Below are 14,272 nucleotides of genomic sequence, written 5' to 3'. Positions count from 1 at the left end.
CTTTCAGGGTACGCTCATGAAAAAAGTAATTATGCGAAATTAAAGATTTCAAGAATCCATTGAGCGTCCAAGAAGATTTTTTTTTAAAATTTGAACTCGCCAGAATAAAGATACAAGCTGCTAAACTTCCAAAAGTGCCATATTGACACTAAAGAGCGGATTAGGTTTAATCAATTGTCTTTCTTTATTCGCCAAAATAATGTTAGAAGTATTTTTCTTATCTACTAAGCGTCCTACAACGAAGAAATTTTGCTATATCAAACTTACAAATCTTCATTCTCGCACGTTCCACAGACAAGAAGGCGACCGCATGTTCCACAACGTCGAGATGGGCCCGGCCGAACGGGAGAATCAATCGCAGCTGAACGTTTTCACTGCCAGCCCGGGCGAGTACATTGTGCACGCCAACAAGTACCTGCGGCTCCCGGTGCCGGAAGTCACCGGAAACATCATCGAATCGAGCATCGGCCGCATGAACACGTTCAACTCGTTCCAGGCACCGAAGACGCGCAACGACGTGATACGGATGCTCGGGGACCAGAGCAACGAAACCTATCAGGTGTTCCGTGAAAAGGATTCCAAGGATATCGTCAAAACGATCTGTGTCGGTATCTTCGATTGCCGTAACAGGACCTGGTCGCTGTACTCGGACAATCCCAAGTTCAATGCCCCGCTGGTGGTTTTGCCTTTGGTGATCAAGGAATAGTAGGTATCGTAGGCCAGGCAAACAGTTGCGATTGTCAACGGGCATTTCTTATTGGTTATTAAAGGTTGGTGAGATGTATTTATGACAAGCATTTAAATGCTGTGCGATGTGCTTAAAAGATGCAATTGCGTGCTACGGTTGAGTTAGTTTTACAGATGCAATAAACGAAATATTGAATATTTAATTGATGTTGACTCATTCAAAATAGAATAAAAGAAAAATCATTGCTTTGTTAAACTTACTGGCTGTGTTAAAGCTCTCTCAGCGTAATTTATTTGCGAAATTCACAAAGCACTTTCCGAAGTTTGAGATAATTTCTTGAAAGAGCAGAGAGCACCCGTGCATATCTATAATTTTGTGGCCGCGTCGAAAGTTTTATTGAATTTCTAAAACCTAGGGGAGATGAGGGCATAACGAGCACCCAGGGCATAATAAGCTCTCCTTTTTTCTACATAAGTACGTATTTTCTTAAACAAACTTTCATAAGGACTTGTTTCGTACTACCTATAGTATTAATTTATCACCAAAAAAGAAATATCCTTTTCATCTTTACATAAATATTAAATAATAACCAGCTAGGTTCTCAAGTGACGAAAATATTTTAATTTTTAAGCACCACCAAATAAGCTTTTATGACCTTTAAATCATCTTGATCTGAAATGTACGCACTGCAACATGATCTACACATTGTTTCTCAATTTTCAGCATCATAAAATTTTTGATTTTTCACTTTAATCAATTTTAAAACGCGTTTTTACTTTAATTTGTTCACTGGAGGCGAACAGAGCACTATCAATGAATGCATAATGAGCGTTTTCTGCCAGGGAATCTAGCAGCGAATTCAACTCGATGAAGTCAACTGAATAATAGAGCTACAGCTTGACTTGTTTCGTCTGTCGATTTGGCCTATTGGTAAGGTGTCGGAGAGGTAATCAGTAGACTCGAGTTCGATTCCTGTTCGAGGGGATTTTTTTTGCACATACCATTCATGATTGATTTTTTTTTTTATTGTTTGATTATACGACTAATAGCATCAAAGCATCATCCGTCCAACAAAACATCAGAAACATAATGTATGAGCATGTGTTAATTCTTTGAATTCTACAAACAGACCTAGATTATTTTGTTATTGCTTTGTTTGATGAATCTACGCCTCACCGTTTAGTGCAATCATGATCATGAATGAATAATGAAAAAAAAATCACCTCCACCAGGAATCGAACTCGAGCCTACTGATTACCTCTCCGACATCTAACCAATATGCCAAATCGTCAGACGATATAAGTTAAGCTATAGCTCTATTACTCAGTTGACTTTATAGAGTCGAATTCGCTGCTAGATTCCCCGGCAGAAAACGCTCATTATGCCTTCATTAATGGTGCTCATACTGCCTTGGGGAGTTTCTCATTATGCCTCTACAGTGACTGGTTTTCAGCTTTCGGCAAAAATTTTTAAAGTGCATTTTTAAACGTTTTTATCTACTTTTTCAAGTTTCATCCAATTAGGCAATAGACTATTTGAGTGTCTGAACACGAAACAATGATGTAATTCACATATTACAGCTGTACTCTATGGTTAAATAAGCGTTTTCCTTAAGGGGGGGGGGGTAGGGTCTAACGGGTAAAAAAAACACCATTTTCACGATTTTTTTCTAGAGCTATCGTTCAAACAAATGTATTCAAATTTTTTGCATTATACAAAGCATTGTTAAAAGAACATTTAGTAATTTTTTCGTAGAAAAATATTGAAAAATGAGCCGGTGACGGAGCACTTTCGATGATGCCTTTTAGAAAACAGGATTTGCGGTGGACACTGTATCTCAGCACAGAATCATCTGAAGTCAAAAAATCAGAGCAAAATATTTTTAATAGATGTTTTTCTGGACCGCAACGTTTTTATTTAACTTAAAAAATATTTTATGAAATTTTTGTGGCTGTTTGAAGTAAAAACTACGATTTTTCACAAAAAAATCCGCCATTTTTTATCTGTAAAATCTCCCCAAAGTAAAAAAAAAAAAATAAAAACGTTGGGGTCTGGTATTTTATATGTAGAAAATATGTTCCAAATTTGAAAAGAATCGGATAAGTAGTTTTCAAATGACGATGTCCACGGACTTTAAAAATGTGCTTTCGAGAAAAACGCGTTTGAAGTTTCTGCTCTTGCTTTCTTGTAGTATTAGATAGGAGGAGATAAAGGCCTATAATTTCGACAGTTTTGCCTCGATTGACTTGAAAATTTGACACAACATTCTTGAAATGTTTTAAAATAAGAAAACAAAAAAATAAAAAAATCGATTTTTTGAAAGTGTTAGACCCTACCCCCCCCTTAAGGTACGCACATATAAAAGAAATTAAAAAAAAACTTCAAAATAACAAAAAACAAATATACTAAAGTTAATACAAAAAAGAACATTATCAATAATAACATTGAGTAAAACAATTTATTGAACTATTCAAAAATTACAAAAATCACTAAAACTACAAAAACAACAAAAAATATGAAAAATACGTAACGAAAGCAATCTGAAATACAAACCGATAAAAATCACAAAAAATACAATAATTGTAAAAAAAAATTACAAACGATCGAAAATAACAAACTGGTTAATGTTTTTTATTAGTAGTGTGAGCCCTCCAGATAAATACTACGGGATTCGAACACGTGATTTTACGGTTATTGGGATCAAATTGCAGCGACCTATCCAACTGAGCTTTCGCAAAAACGTCAACAGTTACAAAAATTTTAAATTTAAAAAAACATTAAAAATCTCTAAATAACAAATTATAATGATGCCAAAAAATGCCATTCTTTAACCCTCATCAGCATTAGATTTCATTACCCTAATCAGCACTAGAAGTGTCAATTTGACACTCCAAGCTAAAATCGACATAACTCTTTTTATATCTAACCGATTACAATGAAACTTATATCACTAGAAACCTTGTAATGTCAGTAAAATATGTTTAGAACATTATATATAGCTAAAGCTTATAGTTTTCTCGTTATTCAGCATGAAAGAAAAAAATCCGAAAAAACATGCCTCAGGAAAAATGTTGTAGTTCATACACTGCCCCTACTCGCATAACAGTCCCATATGAATTTTCGTCATTTTTCATCTAACCCGACAGTTCGTCATTTTGAACATAGGGCTTCAATATAAAACAATAAAAAAAGAGGTTTTGTTCTAGAAATTTTGAAAAAAATATCAACTCGTGTCTGTCCCATATGAAATATACCCGCATAACAGTCCCATATGTGAAATACCACGGATTTAGGTACTTTTCAATGTTTCTTTCGGCGAAATAGTCTTTGATTAAATGCTTTGAATCATTTAAAAAAGATTCAATTCACTTGATGTCGAATTATCCACACTAGTTTTCGAAGGCAGACCAGTAAGAAGGAAGAATGTCTTCCTCAGCGAAAAACGATCAGATGCAATCAAAAATCGTAAAAAGATTGAACTTACATTAAGAAATTCACGATATTTTACCAAAAGTATGTTTGTTTTTCTCATAACTGCATTTAGAAGTTCGAAAATGATCAAATTTTAGTCTTAGGAAGTAGCTTGGTGAGCAAAACATATTCTGTATGGGACTGTTATGCGAGTAGATTTGAAAAAGGTCTCAAATATGCTCGCATAACAGTCCCATAACGAATAAAAATGTTGCTCCCGACATTATCAATGGCCCAATTTCGAAAATTTCAGGTCTAACGATTTATTATGACAACCTAGAACACCTTTCATCAAACGATTTTCGTTTATACTGAACGTTGTGGTCACAATTCAAAAATATATTCCAAAACAGAAAAAGCCGATTTTCTCACTTGCTTGTTTTTGCATATGGGACTGTTATGAAAGTAGGGGCAGTACACGTCCAAAAAATATTTGCATATGAAAGCTGAAGTTAATGTCTACATCATGAAGCCAAGAAATATTTTCAATTTTTTTTTAATGAAATGGTCACAAAAAGTTCAAAAAAGTGGTCTGAAAAACCTACTTTTCATTAGATTGCTAGTAGAAACTGTTTGAGCGGTGGTAGAGCTTTTGAAAAAATATCTTTCCAAATTTATTCTAATTCTGACATTTTGTTGTCTTTAGATTTTTGATGCAACAAAAATTGAATTAACGGGAATTTTTCAAAGTTGACTATTTGCGCGATTTTTTTACAAATTGAAATTTCATTTGTTTTTGTGGTCCACCGTCAGGTTGTACCCGGATTTTCAGTGCTTTTACTTTGTTTGGACCAATAAAAAGTATATTTATTGGAAAGCAAATTTAATCTACATTCTAGTGAGGTGCAACAATTCACGATGTGAGATATCACAAAAATATGAAAATAAGAAACGTAAAATCATTCCTGAATTTCTAGAACCACAAGCAGCACGTCCAGCAAAACGTGTTTGTTTGCTCTCCGAGTAGGTACGGTGGGTGGTGAATGGTGATTTGGGAAGAGAGCCAAGCTAAGAGCCGAAATAATGATGCGTGTGGACCGTATTTTGAAAAGTTTCTGTAAAGAAATAGAATAGAAAACATTTTAGTAGACAAGACACAACTGCATGGCCTTCCAAAAAAACATTAATTAAATGAATAACGTAATTTCTGGCATAGAAGCAGATCGGAGATTCGATACCTTCCTTTGTACCATCGCCGTCGGCTGTTCACCTAAAATAGATTTAAAATATTAACAACTAAATTCAGATAAACTTTAAAAACTTACTAATAATTTTCTGTGCTAATAATTCTTCATGATTTTGAAAATTTTCCGTCACAATTTTTGTTTCTCATTTAGATATGATAGTTTCAAAGAAAATGTAATCAAAATCATAGAAATTTGTCTTCGATGCTGGCTGGCACAATGTTTTTTCTTCTGATCTTAAGTACGATACATTAATTTGAAATTCGTTTATTTACATTGATCCAAAATAATTCTCTTTCTTTCGAGAAAAAAATTGAAACCAAGAAATAAGATTTAGACTCAAAGAACACCAGAACCTTGATAAATATAAAGGTGTGTTTCTTATAGTTTTCTCTGCGTGTATTATTCACTTTTGAACAGTAAGTTTTAAGGATAATCGTGATTTTTGTAGAAAATGTGATACTAAGTGATACTTCATCTGTGGTGATACTAAATGCTTTTTGGAAAAAGTAAACTTGACTTATCCAATGAACAATTTAAAACAGTCTGTAGAAGAAAATTTTGATGATTTTCAATCATTCATATTTTAACAAGCAAAACACGTGGTACTATATTTTTGTGTCGCTCACTGTATAACTAAAATGTAAAAAAAATACAATTATTGCAATATTTTAAAATATTGAATACCTATTTCAATAATTACGAAATTGATAATAATAACAAAGCTGACATAAGTTACAAATATTACATCAATTAAAAAAAATCGAGAAAAGTAATTTTTGAAAATTATAAAAATTCCAAAAACTGCAAACAACAGACAAATCAAAAGTTACGAAAAGTTACATTACATCAGCTAAAAAATTACACAAAATTTAATTTTTTTTTAAATAACAACGGTTAAATCGAAAATAATAAGAATTACAGAAATTACAGATTTTTTAATTTACAAAATATATAAAAATCATAAAATTTCGTTGATTACAGATATGCTCAAATTACCAATATGCTTAACTAAAATTACAAAATAGTCAAATTTACCAGATAACAAAAGTAACAAAAATCCATAAAATATCAACAAAAAAAAAATGGAAAAAAAATTAATTTATGAAACTAACTACTAAAATAAAAAAAAAATTAATAAATCTACAAAAAAATTAAAAATGAATTTAAAAACAATTTTTGGAATAACAAGATCAAATTTTGACCGGATAAATGAAACCCACATTTGTTTTTAAATTTTTCCCGCTATTCCTCATAGTGCGCGTTCAATCTTTAAATTTCAGTCAACATCAAATATCTTGTAGAGGTGATGATCGATTTTGTCTTAATTTTAATCCCATTCTTCCGAAGTAATCATTTTTATTTCTAAATATCCTTGCAAATCCCCCGAGAATATTTCACACGCAACATCGCGCGTGTGTATCAAAATCGAACACCTTTGTCTTCGTTCTTCCTCGACAGTCCATTTCATTCAGTTTTCTCTGGTCCAACCATGCACGTCCTCAAAGCATTGATAGCTTCCGCGATTCTGTATCATATTTTTCTGATTATAAGAAACATGCTCAAAGTTTTTTTCGGACGGTTTATTCCATTTTCGTGAAATCCAATTGTTCAACTGCTCAAAAGAAACGCATTCAAATTTGTTTCAGTGCTCACCAGGCAGTAAATGGCTGCGTACTGCATGCGTGCAGGTTTGCAAACATTTCACGCACACAACCGCGCGTGCAGGCATTTCAGCTTGTCATTCGCTGATGTCAAACACAAAACAAAAATTCGGAAAATCATCATCGCTGGTCCGATTGCGGCAATTCAACACCATTTTCGTTCGTTTTCCGTAGTTTTGTGCTAGCCAATCAACCATGTCTGCCCGGTACGATCGCGCTGTAACGGTATTCTCACCGGATGGTCACCTGCTGCAGGTCGAATACGCCCAGGAAGCCGTCCGGAAAGGATCCACTGCGGTGAGTGCTATAACCTCATTTTTTGTTGGGTATGTTTGCCGTTTCGCTGGTCATCGTTCTGTGTTTGGGTGCTTCGGTTAGGATATTGAGTTAAAATACAATAAACTGGCATATTTCTTCTTCAAAATACTAATGGATATTCATAATCCGTGTAAACTTCTGGATACGGGCTGGAGAATTTGAGCCTAAAGCATTTTATAAAATCGCTTGACTTTTACTAACGTCTGAGAGGCTGACACTAACTTACGGAATACTCAAGTAATATGGTATTTTTAAATATTTGATTTTCATTTTAAAACAAGTTTTTTTTAACTAATTTCTTTTTCTTATTGATCATGTCTATGGGAATATTTTCTAGTTCAGTAATTCAATTTAATTTCATATTCGTTCGATTTTTTTGTAATTGGAAAATTGTTAGTTATTAGTTCAAATAGTTTTCTTAACTTTTTTTTTGTAATTGTAATTGTTGATTTATTTACACACGAAAATCTAGTAGCACAGGTCAAGGATTTTTTAAGTACATTAGAAACAAAGTTTTACATTTTTGAGGAACCAATATAAAGTAAACTGAACAAAGGTTTCAACATTTCAAACAAGGTAGTTAAGTTTAGCTTGAAATAAAAAAAATAAATCATATGGAAATTTATGTTTCAGTTATTCTTTGGTTTAGAATATTTTATTTTATTTAAGAAATTGAATTTATAACTTTGTTGAATTTATAACTATGTTTTCCAGGTCGGTGTCCGCGGAAAAGATGTTGTGGTGCTAGGCGTGGAGAAAAAGTCCGTCGCCAAATTGCAGGAAGAGCGAACGGTGCGTAAGATTTGCTTACTGGACCACCACGTGGTCATGGCTTTCGCCGGACTGACTGCCGATGCGCGCATTCTCATCAACCGGGCACAGGTTGAATGTCAGAGCCACAAGTTGAACGTGGAAGATCCAGTCACTCTGGAGTATATTACCCGTTTCATCGCCGGCTTGAAACAAAAATACACCCAGAGTAACGGACGACGTCCGTTCGGTATATCCTGCCTGATCGGCGGTTTCGATTACGACGGCCAGCCTCACCTGTACCAGACGGAACCGTCCGGTATCTATTACGAGTGGAAAGCCAATGCCACGGGGCGATCGGCAAAGACAGTGAGAGAGTTCCTGGAGAAATACTACAGCCCAGAACAGGTCGACACCGAGGAAGGCGCCATCAAGCTGGCCATAAAGGCGCTGCTCGAGGTGGTGCAGTCCGGACAGAAAAACCTCGAGGTAGCCGTCATGAAACGTAATCAGCCGATGCAGATGTTGGATGCGGATACGATCGAAAAGTATGTGGCGATCATCGAGAAGGAGAAGGAAGAGGAAGCCGAGAAGAAGAAGCAGAAAAAGTAAATTTCCTTTCTTTTGGTATTTCGATGGTCTTGAGGTATGTTTAATATTATTAAAAATTATACATTGGAATAAATAACTGCAAGGATCAGTATAAGCATTCATGTTTCGGTTAAGTAATGTAAGATAAAAACGAATGCATAGAATCCGAATTCCTAGAAACTGGAAAAACTGATCAAACGCTTAGGGTTTAGATATTTACAAAACGCCGATCGCGGTCTAGAGGATAGCGTACAAGTCTTCTATGCCAGCGGTCATCAGACCGAATCTCGGTCACGGCATACATAGTACTTTTTCTGTGGGCTGGTGGTTTTAGCATTTGTAAGATGCTATCCTTGAAAGATGTACGCCATAGTGTTAAGTAAATTAAATATCTCCAAAGAAACAAAGTTTCTCTGAAATCCTTATGCGTTCGTTTTACAATGTTGCAGTCGAATGATTTAATTGGTTAAAACGAATTAGGTGCTCGGTTGTCCAGTCGAGCTCAACAAATTACAGCTTTGTTAATGACTGTTATGTCCTGAATAGGATATCCAAATTATTTTCCATTTTTGGGGAAGTACAACCTAAATTTAGATTTCAATAAATTGAAAAGACAGTTACCGCATTTATGTACACGCATATAACAGTGTATTCAGTCAGAAACATTTTGAATTTGCCACCAGGGATCGCTCAAAATCGCTTTTGCAACCAGGGGTGCCAGGTGGTTTTGATAAAAATCAGGACACCACAATGATAAAAATCAGGATTTATCAGGACACCACTAAATTGATGAAAATAACATGCAGCTCTGCTTAGATTGCATAACTAAAGGCGAAATACAGGTGCTGAAGACGCCTAAAGTTATGCAACTACAGTGAGAAGAACCTTCTATGAACTGAAGTTAACATCGAAAAACACTATTTAAATATCATTTGAACCAAAGATTATCATCGGTTAAATTAGTTTAACTATTTTATAGAAGATTTGTTTGATTTTCTCGCCATTTAACAAAAAAAATAGTTAAAGTTTAGATATTTTTCAAAAATCAGGACAAATCAGGACATTTTAAAGGTCATTTTTCAAAAATCAGGACAATTCAAGCGTTTTTAAAAAATCAGAACGGCCTCTCAAAAATCAGGACAAATCCTGAAAAATCAGGACACCTGACACCCCTGTTTGCAACAGCTGATTTAGTGTTTACATCTGTGTCCGACGCGCTTTATTTTGTTGCAGTTTCATCAGTTTCTCTGACCTTTTTTCGCTAAAATTCTTATTAAAAATCAACCGGAAAACTGCAATTCAACACCTGAGTCGAGTTTAAAATGTCCTGGATTGTTTGGTAAATTTATAACATAGTTTACATCTTCCGCAAATGCAAAAGAAATGTCTACCTTATACTTCAAGCAAAATGTCTAGATGTGTGTGATTCACGAACAGTTTACTTTTACCAATGAATGTTGAAAAGAGTGACGAAACGATTGATATTTATTTCTTTAATAATTATACCGGACAGCAGACGTTTCGTGTCTTCAAGTTGTTTATGCTTAGTTAAACGAAAGGTGTAGGTTTCCGATTTCGAATTTAAAGTTTTCTATGAGCTGATAGCAAGATGGAAAAAGAAAGGTTCGTGCTTTAAATGGTTGTTTTGAAAAGGGTACTTTAATTAACTTTTGTGTTTGATTTCAGATTTTCATTGCTTCTTCTTGAGCCGGGTGAGATTTATTTCGAAGATTTTTCCGTAGATCTATTACAGTCCGAATATGGCAATGGGTCTGCTTCGCTTATCGGACGCCTCAAGATGTGTTCCAAATCGGTCGTTTTCGAGGCCAAGGACAATCTCCGGCTGCCCCTGGTTAAGATAGCGTACAAGGATTGTTTGAGGATCTTTCGTTGGGAACCAAGCAGCTTGCAGAGCCCCATGTTTGACTGCAGTAATGTACTGGCTATCGAGTGTAGTCAGTTCACGGAAATGTTAAACGACAATGTGGTCCAACCTTATCGGTTCCGACAAGACCGGAAGACTTTCCTATTCAATTTCCATTATGCCAAATTGGAAGACTATCTCCAACAATTATGTCAACTTCACAGAGCATCTACGCTTCATGCCTACGAGCAGAATAGCATGGTGAGTCAACGTTAATTACGAAAAAAATCAATGCGATAACGCAACCTCTGATGATGCTTCTAAAGCGTTATCTCCTCAAGTTGGACTAGACATAGTTGTATAATCGAAATCAGTAGTAGTTCAACAGCACCCGTTCAATTTCTCCCGTCACAGATCGCTACCATCGTTTTTTCCCGGCATAATCGGGTTCGTTTCAATCCTCTCTGGTTGGACAATCTGTACGAGAAAATTCTAGTCGACTATCAGGTGGACGAGATCAATCCATTGGTGGTGAACCCCGGCAGGCTGCTGTTGACTAATGCGTTTGTGTACTTTCAACCGTATAACAATATTCAGACGGTAAGTTGCACCTGAACTTTACTGTCTGGAAGGGCTAATGAGTCATCCTTTGTGTGATGTATGTAAGCTTCCTGTGAAGAGATAGTTTGACAAAAGGGGATTATTATGAGTTATTTATATAATATTTGCTTAAAGTATAACGTCAAAATCTATACTTGAACATATTTCTATTGTTGTTTCAGTATCCCGTCCAGAAAATAAGACTAAAGGCAATTAAAAGTTTCACCAAACGTCGTTTTCTTCTGCGCCACGTTGGTCTGGAAATCAAATGGCGCCCTTCTGAGTCAACCATTCTGGACGATCGAGAAGACTCACGGCTGCTCTATGTATCTTTCCGGAATTCCTCGGATCGGGATAATTTTTACGCTCAAGTAACAGCTCAGCCGGAGTTCTCGGTAGTGGAGCAAATACCGGAGAGCATCACTCTGAAATGGCAGAACGGACTGATCTCCAATTACGACTATCTGCTGTACTTGAATAGTTTAGCCGATCGAACCTACCAGGATTTGACTCAATATCCGGTGTTTCCATGGATCATCTGTGATTACAATTCAGATAGCTTGGATCTTAGCGATCCGAACGTGTACCGGGATTTGCGAAAGCCTATCGGGGCCCTTAATGAAGAGAGACTGCAAAGACTGAAAGAGCGCTGTGAAGAAATGGGTGATCCCAAATTTCTATACGGATCCCACTACTCCGCTCCGGGATTGGTTTTGTTCTATTTGGTGCGGAAGTATCCGAAATTAATGCTGTGCTTGCAAAATGGGCGATTTGATCATCCGGATCGAATGTTCAATAAAGTAGAGGATGTCTATAACAATTGCTTGAACAATATGGCCGATTTCAAAGAATTGATACCGGAGTTCTATGACACCGATAATAAGGGAGATTTTCTGATGAACAAAATGAAAATCAACTTCGGCCAAAGGTTTGATGGGTCCCCGGTTAATCACGTGACGTTGCCAAAATGGGCTGGAGGATCGCCGGAGAAATTTGTGCAATTACAGCGGCAGGCACTGGAATCCGATTACGTGTCCGCCAACCTACATCACTGGATCGATCTAATTTTCGGTTACAAACAGAGAGGAGAGGAAGCGCTCAAGGCAGATAATTGTAAGTTTTTACCAAAGATTTATGTTACTCAAAGGATCAATTTTGTATTTTTTTTTTTCAACAGTGTTCTACTACCTTTGCTATGAGGGATCGGTAGATCTGGACCAAATCAAAGACCTCGCAGCCCGACATGCGCTGGAGGTTCAGATTTCCGAATTCGGTCAGATACCGAAACAACTGTTTCGCACACCCCATGTCTCGAAATTGCTCAATATAGATCCAGTTATCGGAGATCCAAATAATCCCGAAGAAACTGGAACTGTACCGGATCTGCAGATAGAACTAGATGCGCAATACTTTTCGCACAAGGACGAAATAACATCACTGGTAGTAGACAAGAAAAGTACCGGACGTAGCATTTTTACCACCAGCAAAGATGGCACTTTTAAATGCTACAGTCTGAGCGAGCGAAGACAAATCCGAAGTGTACCGATAAGCGATATGCCGCTGAGCGCTATTCGGCTGACGAGCGAGAAATCGGTAATCCTCGGGTGCTGGGACAATTCCATGTATGACTGTTCAATTGGCTGAATTAGACTTAATAACTAATATTTTTCATTGCATTAGAACCATTTACAATTTAGATTACGGCAAAATATCGCAAGTGATCGCTGCCCATGACGATGCCGTTTCCTGTCTTTCTAGTGTGAAAGGTACCGATTTGTTGGTGTCCGGAAGTTGGGATTGTAGTGTGAAGTGAGTATTGCCGGTTATAATTTTATAAGATAACCTAAATTGATTTTTTCAACTCCCCAACAGAATTTGGAATGACTTCCACATCCAAGCCGTGATCGGATATCTACCACTGGAAGACAAAATCGTTCATTTGGATAGCAGTTTTTCGACCGGCGAACTGCGAATTGTCATCGGAACCGCTAGCGGAGAAATTTTCTTGTGGACGTTGACGCTCCATGGTCGCGGTATAAAGACTACTGTAGATTCTCAGAGCCATAAACAGATTCTGCAGCATCGTGAAGGAAGCGTTGGAGCAGTGCAATTTAACCGAAATGGTTCCTTAGTTGTGAGTTGCGGTGAGGATAAGATGTTTAACATCGTGGACGTCAACACGGGGATGGTGATATTCAAACGATCGATGCCAACCGCTATATTTAGCCTCTGTTGGGCCAAGGACGACAAGTATCTACTAATGGGCGATAACACGGGTATGCTCTACGTGTGGAATATGTTGGAAGGGACGATTCAGAAGGAAATTCGTGTGCACTCAGGTTAGTATCAATTCTTATTATGATTCAACACGGAATAAATTCATCCCTTCTCTATAGATCGCATTTACTGCATTGGATCTACACTCGATGGTCAAATCGTAACCAGTGGCCGTGATGACAAAAACTATTGTGTTAAAATCTGGAGAAGCAGCTTGTAATGTGAATGGATTCAAAAAAATGTATAACCCAGTTATTCAGTGTTTCGTTCTTTTTAAGAAATTAGTCCCATGTACTACCAATTATTCGAAACGTGATACTTTTCCTAAAGTTTATGTTTTTTTGCGTTCCAAACGCTCCAATAAAGAATCTCCGTTTAAGCATAATTCTCTAATAATTGAATTATTGATTTCTGAAATCCGTGGTATTTCGTTACATGGTTACATCATAAAACTACGGCTCCTAGAGGTGTCAGGTATCTTGATTTTTCAGGATTTGTCCTGATTTTCGAGAGACCGTCCAGATTTTTCTAAAAATGCTTTAATCGTCCTTATGTTCTGTAAAATGTTCTTGTTTGTCTAGATTTTCAAAAAAAAAGAATTATAACTGAACTTATAGTGAAATCGTCTCCAGTGCCTGTATATCGCCTTTATTTATGCAATCCAAGCAGAGCTGCATGTTATTTCGGATTCCATCAATTTTGTGGTGTCCTGAAAAATCCTGATTTTTTTGCATTGCGGTGTCCTGATTCTCAACAAAACCACCTGGTACCTCTGGGTTCCAATACGGGCAGCAACATCATGATAAAAAGGTGTTGCATCGCATGTTCGCGTGCAACATCGTAGCTTGAAATTGCAACGTGACAA

At 36.5% G+C, this 14,272-nt stretch overlaps 3 protein-coding genes across 5 annotated transcripts; all 3 read left to right on the top strand.

The window, feature by feature from the left end:
• The first annotated feature begins 184 nt into the window (after positions 1-184).
• LOC129738663 (beta-alanyl-dopamine/carcinine hydrolase-like) lies at positions 185-890 on the top strand. Its single transcript, XM_055729915.1, has one exon. It carries the CDS (start codon positions 200-202, stop codon positions 704-706), a length of 507 nt encoding a protein of 168 aa, XP_055585890.1. The 5' UTR covers positions 185-199; the 3' UTR covers positions 707-890.
• Positions 891-7,083: 6,193 nt separating this feature from the next.
• Positions 7,084-8,786, top strand: LOC129757226 (proteasome subunit alpha type-7-1). Its single transcript, XM_055754376.1, has 2 exons — positions 7,084-7,304; positions 8,040-8,786. Exons 1-2 carry the CDS (start codon positions 7,203-7,205, stop codon positions 8,685-8,687), a joined length of 750 nt encoding a protein of 249 aa, XP_055610351.1. The 5' UTR covers positions 7,084-7,202; the 3' UTR covers positions 8,688-8,786.
• Positions 8,787-9,851: 1,065 nt separating this feature from the next.
• LOC129751664 (protein FAN-like) lies at positions 9,852-13,782 on the top strand. 3 transcript variants are annotated; one of them, XM_055747320.1, is made up of 9 exons: positions 9,852-10,005; positions 10,180-10,289; positions 10,353-10,791; positions 10,945-11,130; positions 11,313-12,243; positions 12,308-12,752; positions 12,811-12,939; positions 13,003-13,469; positions 13,527-13,782. In XM_055747320.1, the coding sequence occupies exons 2-9, from the start codon at positions 10,276-10,278 to the stop codon at positions 13,625-13,627; spliced, it is 2,712 nt and encodes a 903-aa protein (XP_055603295.1). In that variant the 5' UTR covers positions 9,852-10,005; positions 10,180-10,275; the 3' UTR covers positions 13,628-13,782. The 3 variants fall into 3 exon arrangements, with proteins under 3 accessions (XP_055603295.1, XP_055603286.1, XP_055603305.1); XM_055747311.1 differs by having other exon boundaries at positions 9,860-10,005; positions 10,071-10,289; XM_055747330.1 differs by having other exon boundaries at positions 9,863-10,005; positions 10,183-10,289.
• The last annotated feature ends 490 nt before the right edge of the window (positions 13,783-14,272 follow it).

Source organism: Uranotaenia lowii, chromosome 1 (assembly GCF_029784155.1).
Source record: "Uranotaenia lowii strain MFRU-FL chromosome 1, ASM2978415v1, whole genome shotgun sequence".
Lineage (NCBI taxonomy): Eukaryota > Metazoa > Arthropoda > Insecta > Diptera > Culicidae > Uranotaenia > Uranotaenia lowii.
The sequence above is the reverse complement of the archived record's forward strand: the minus strand, read 5'-3'. Positions and strand labels throughout refer to the sequence as shown.